The 6,000-nt window shown below is 46.3% G+C and overlaps 1 protein-coding gene across 1 annotated transcript in view; it reads right to left on the bottom strand.

Moving 5' to 3' along the window:
• Positions 1–452: 452 nt before the first annotated feature.
• Positions 453–6,000, bottom strand: part of Wdr11 (WD repeat domain 11) — a 46,628-nt gene continuing 41,080 nt past the window's right edge. Inside the window, exons 24-29 of the mRNA XM_042701343.1 lie at positions 5,268–5,363; positions 4,473–4,638; positions 3,698–3,795; positions 3,146–3,291; positions 2,351–2,430; positions 453–1,298 (exon numbers count right to left, since the gene is read on the bottom strand). Coding sequence (XP_042557277.1) covers positions 1,141–1,298; positions 2,351–2,430; positions 3,146–3,291; positions 3,698–3,795; positions 4,473–4,638; positions 5,268–5,363 — 744 coding nt within the window. The 3' untranslated portion in view covers positions 453–1,140. The remainder of the gene's footprint in view (positions 1,299–2,350; positions 2,431–3,145; positions 3,292–3,697; positions 3,796–4,472; positions 4,639–5,267; positions 5,364–6,000) is intronic.

Genomic DNA, 6,000 nt, shown 5'->3' with positions numbered 1-6,000 from the left:
CAATGCAGGCCATTCCCATGCTTTTTGCAGAAAGGAGCAAACTGGCTGATTTGCAAGGCTGGAGAGGGGTGTCTGAAAGTAATGCCTCCTTGTAAGTGTATCGCTATGTGCCACCGTGCAGGCCCAGGAAACGACAGAGAAATGTCTTTTGCCTTATGTCTGAGAGCTGAAGGCAGATCATATTTTCACTGAGAAATGAGGGGCAGCCAGGCCCAGGTGGGTGTGGGTTCTGCTCCATGCTGGCTTTGGAGGCTGAGCAGCTGGGTGACTCCTGCAGAGTCAGTCACCACCTGGCTTCGGTACAGAGCAGGGCATACAAAGGCCTGACGGAGAAGCACACCTGCAATCCAGACACCCGCAAGGCTGAGGAAGAGGACTGCCCCTGAGGCCGGCATGCGCACCAGAGCAAGCCCCTGGCTCAAAAGAACTCCAAAACTCAACAACCCACAAAGTCCGGGGACAGGAATCTTTTTATTTCTATGATTTTTGTGGATATAAACATTTAGATTCTCAGCAATAATTTATGATAGTTACTTCTCAGATCTCAGCGATTGGAAGAACACAAAGACAGAAAATTAAATGACAAAAAGACTTTTAGACTGAGGTTATTGGAATGCACCAAAGGAGTAAAATTCTAAATACACGCATCCTGACACTAAACACAATGCTCAAACCTTCCCCTGAGCCCAGGAGACTAAAATTACAAAATTCAGTGAGTGTCTTAACTGAATCAACTCTGTTTTCAAGGTAAGAAAGTGAAAGCTGCTCCGGTAAGCTTCTTTAAATATTTCTGTCCTGGTTGTATCTCGAGTGCTTGTATAACACCGGGTCTGTGAAAATTGGTCTCACAAACTTCCCTTACTATAGAATTATCAAACACTTTACATTTAGCCAGGGAGAAGAGAAATTCTATCTCTTGAAAAAAGTTAGAAAGTATTTCCAGGGATCTTAAAGCTCTCTCGTCAAGAGTATAAAATGTCACAGAGCTCCACTTTTCTCTGAGCGCCCAACCCAAATAGCAAACGCCTGCAGTGCTGTGGGCTGGACCAGCCCACATCCATCTGTACTTGGACTACGACTGTGACCACAGCCTGCAAGAGCCCCTCTGGTTCCATGTCTACAGTCCCAGCACATCGGCTGTCATTCCTCGGTGAGCTCTTCCTTGTGCGACGCAAGCTCATCCAACAGATCTTTGCCAGCTGCTCCAGCTTTTGAAGCAAAAAGAACTGCTCCCTGCTTAAAGCCAAGGTTCTTCAAGCTTCGGGCATAATCCGCATATATGGCAGTGATGAGTCTCTGTGCTCAGCAATTAAGGAGAAGAGCAGGAATGGCGGCTGAGCCTCCTCCCAGGAGGGTGAGAGCGGAAGACAGGCCTGGTGTTCCACAGGGACCTGGGGCCCAGTGGGCTGTGGGTGGTGAGCACAGCAACCCTTTGTGGGGAAGCAGTGTCTGTATCCACACCATCACCCACTTCATACCAGCCCAGCCCACTGCTCTCCTCCAGGACCCAACCAACATCCCCCAAATACTCCCACCCCCAACCTCAACTGAGGACTGGAAACAGGAAGCTGACCCAAGAGAAAGCTCGCTCAGCAGGGCTCAGGATCATCTCTGAGAGGCTGGGACAGCACACATCTGTGCACTAGGATTTTAGACAGTCCCTCTGCCGTGTTCTGACATCTTTAATGGGCACGGTGAGCCAGTCAACGTCACCATAACGAGATGCATGGTCTTGAGTTTCAGTTTCAGCTTTAAAAAATACATTTTCATGGAATGAAAAGAGCTGACATGTAGAAATGAGGCCAAGAAAAAGTACAATGAGAAAAAAGGAGAGCCATGCAAACGCAGGAGACTGGGGGCTATATTCTCAAGCTCATTCCCATCAAAGAAAACAATGAGATTTGAGAGCCAGAAGACGTGGGATGTCTGTGGGCGTGGGTAGCCCTGCGGCTCCTGTGTGAATGAACGTCTAGGCTCTGGCCTGTTCGTATCAGATTGTCCCTCTAGTGCAGTGGGAATTTTTCTCCATTGTTTCATTCTGCATTTTCCAGATAGACATAAACTTTACTCCATGGAATGTCTTGTTTTGAAAAAAATACTCTTTTAAAGTACATACTCTTATGCCTTTCTAAGCTGAAATTCCTTCGCCCTCCTTTTATATTCACACACACATTATGGAAGGGGGTCCCTCCCTTTACCATCCACCCCAGTATAGACAGCCACCAGCAGGGTGGCTCCCGCCCCCAACCCTCTTGGTCTTGGAGAATCAGAACATGGCCCCGGCAGCACAAGCGGGAGGGAGTCCAAACCCACTCATGCTGCCCGGCGTAAAGGTCCTTGCAAAGGATATCTGTGTCCTTGCTGACCTCAAAGGCACCATACTTGAGGCAGGCTTCCACAAATAAGGCTGCTCTGTCGAAGTACCTCATGCTGTTCAAGGGAAGAAGGTGAAAGTTAGTTACCCTTTGTGACTTCAGTCCTGGGCAGGGAGATGCATCCAAGGAGGCATTTACATCTGAGGATGTTCATACTTCCCTGGAGGTGAGAGCTCTGAGTCCCACCAGCACCTTGCCTGCTCTAAGCCCAGGTTGATAGACCATGCGTGTCCCCAGCTGCAAGTCTTGTTACTGATACTTCAGAACATTACCAAGTAGCTAAGTCACAGACGTATCCAGAGCCATGACAAGGACCAATGGTCCACATTTCATAAGCAACCTTTGTTTTATCAGTGTCCCATCAGAAGTGATGGGTTCAGAGAGGAAAGCCCCCCTGGCCTTACTTTGTCCCCTGTCTTCGTCCCCTGTGGGTTTCCCCTAGCTATCCTTCTCAAAGCTGAACCTTCAATTCTCTGAAGATTTTTATATTTACTTAAAATTAAGTACCTGTTAGGCTTAGACCAGCAGGCTAAAATACCATGGCTCCTGGACCAAACAAAGAATTATAAACACAAACAGCTCTCTGCCCGAGTCATACACTTCTCCACTCACTGACTATCAGTGCCACCGCCTTCCACTACAGCCTGCCCACAGTGCCCACAATCCTGAGCAGTCCACATGACCCTCCACCCACAGCCCTGAGCAGCCCACGTGACCCTCCACTGCAATCCTGATCAGCCTGCATGAAGGAGCCTGCTGCGTGTGTGTACCTGTGGAGTGTCTCTGCCACGGTGGAAAAGCAGCCCAGAGAGAGGAGGACAAGAAGGGCCTTGGACTTCTGGTTAACTTGTGGGGAACAAAGGTGGTCAACCCACCGCTTGAGAACATCTGCACATTCTTCAGGATTTAGTCGGACCTGAGAAAGACGCCTGTGTCACAAACATGCCAACACGGAAAAGTAACCAAACCAAAGTGAGTGAGGACTGCTCCTCCTCAACCAACACGGACATCACGACCTGGAAGCTTCTGTTACCATGAGTGGTGAGGAGCTGAGCCTGGCAGTGCCCGTGGGCTGCAGGCTGCTGACCAGGCCCCAGCTGAGACGAGGCGGCTGCTTTCACTTAATTACTACCAATGAGAGCTCCTTTTTCCATTGGAAGAAATGTAACTTATACTCAAAGAACAAGAAGAAGGATGAGAGCTGCGAGAAAATATTTCCAAAGCAGTTTTGCAAGCCAAAGAATGCTTCCCAACTCATGGAGCAGAGCTCAAGACTAATCTCTGTATCACAAATGCTGCAGACATCGACATCCATTTCCCACCTTTGCAAGCCAGGCTGCCCGGTTCCACTCGCCATAGGTCTGCAGGTAGCGGCAGGCGTCTGCAGCCTTGTCTATCAGACAGAGCAGCTGCACACCCTCTGGAAGACAGAAGACCCCTCACATGACATAGCAACACTCTGCTTGACAACTCGTTAAAAAAGAAAGTCACCACCTGACTCTATTTAGTCCCAAGCATTTTATACTGGGTGAGTATCCCTATCCCAAAAATATAAAAGCCAACTGCTTCTGAAACACCACATGTGAAAATTCCACATCACGAAACCTTGTTACATGCAGGCTCAATGTGTCTAGTGTACATGGGACACTGAATTACATGTTCAGACTTGGGTTCCACCCCTAATGCCTGCCTTATTACATGCATGCACAAATATTCCCAAATCTGAAACATTTTGGGTCTTAGCACTTCAGCTAAGGAAAACTCAAATCTGTCACAATGGAGATGTTGTTGATTTAAAGCAAGTGAGCAGGGCAGGAAGCACAGTCTTGAGAATAAATACATAGATGGGGCACACCTCACTCACTCACAGGTTTTGCTGCTCTCAATTGCTCAGGCCTGTCCAACATACACATACTGTCCTCACAATCAACAGCACCCCTTTCACATTTACCACGGGTTCTGGTTTAGATGTAAATTATCACCATCTTACAAATAGCTAGCAATGTTGGTTTTTTCTATTTTCCTTCAGCATGCATAAAGAAGAAAGACGTATCCTGTCATCAACACCACTGTGCATTGCCACTAGGTGTGTCTTACCTGCCAGCTTGCCATTAGCAATCATGTTAGTTGCCACCAGCTTAATGGTGCTCTGAGAGGGGCCTGAGGAGGTGACAGTGGTGACCAGACAGGCTTTCAGAGAGTCACAGTAATAATGCTGGTTATCTGCACTTGTTTCCAACAGCAACTGCACAGCTCTGTCTGTCTGGTAAGAGAAACAAGTCTTGTAATTAGGGAAACAGTACCCTTCAACATAACCTCTTAAAATTCATATGGTGTAACACCAAAGTCTACAGCTTCAGAAAGACAGTCATTTTCAAAGACACGTTCTGAATGCTTTTTTTTTCACATATATAAAACTTAAGCCAGAGTCCCCTACCTCTTCTCACAGGACAACATAAATCCTGGCCCACGTATAGCTGTTCGGTGCTCTAGTGGCCAGCCAATGCAGAAACATGAAGCAAAACAAAATGAATACCTGGGCTTCATCAGACATTATGAAAGCCAAAGTTGCAGCTGGCCAAACCAAGAATTTCTCCTGGTATGTCTCAAAGAAAAATATCCACCCCCAAAAACATAACAGTAAATCTTAGATGAGCTCTGAAACATAATCTGGTGATATTATTTTTTTTAAAAAGCATGTCTGTACAGGAAGCTATACACTCAAGAGAGAAACCCTATCATACATGAAATACGTGTCTGTATATATACACAGAGATAGATCTATATACAGATATGCACACATACATATATGTGTGTGCATAATGATGCTTTGAGATATGAATAAACTAGAAATTCCATGAAGTATAAAGAGAAGTACAAACACTGACATACTTGACCCAGGAGTAACAGCTGGTCAGTACATTTCCTAGTGTGATCATAAGTTGACCGTTTCACTTCTTGTAGATTAACCCTTTCCAGCTGAAATTTCTATTGTAGAAAAAACAATACAAAAGAAAAGTCGTAAGATGTCTGAACTATTTATACTTAACTATACTTAATAAAGTCATCTCAGGAAACATTACTTTGACTTTAGAATTTACTAGTTAACTTTATAGAAACTCGAACGTTTTATATAAACATCAAAAGAAAGCATGTTGAAGCCGGGCACTGGTGGCTCACGCCTGTAATCCTAGCTACTCAGGAGGCTGAGATCTGAGGATCGCGGTTCAAAGCCAGCCCGGGCAGGAAAGACCGTGAGACTCCTATCTCCAATAAACCACCAGAAAACCGGAAATAGCGCTGTAGCTCAAGTGGTAGAACGCTCGCCTTGAGCTGAAGAGCTGAGGGACAGCACTCAGGCCCAGAGTTCAAGCCCCACGACTGACAAAAAAAAAAGAAAGCATGTTGAAGCATACTCTGTCATTTATATGCATGTTTACCTGCTTACAGAAATGGACACTTAATAGAATGAATGAAAAAGTCTTCTGTGCACTCGAGCATTCTGGTGGAGATTTAATTATGCAGCTGCCAAGATGGGTATGGTAGCGCACACTGTAACCCCAGCACGGGGGAGGCTGAGGCAGGGAGATAGGCCAGGCCAGCCTGGCTGTCTGTCCCAAAATAA

The sequence above is a fragment of the Dipodomys spectabilis genome, unplaced genomic scaffold (assembly GCF_019054845.1).
Source record: "Dipodomys spectabilis isolate Male_0828 unplaced genomic scaffold, ASM1905484v1 ptg000289l, whole genome shotgun sequence".
In the NCBI taxonomy this organism is placed as follows: domain Eukaryota; kingdom Metazoa; phylum Chordata; class Mammalia; order Rodentia; family Heteromyidae; genus Dipodomys; species Dipodomys spectabilis.
This window is presented reverse-complemented; position numbering and strand designations above follow the sequence as displayed.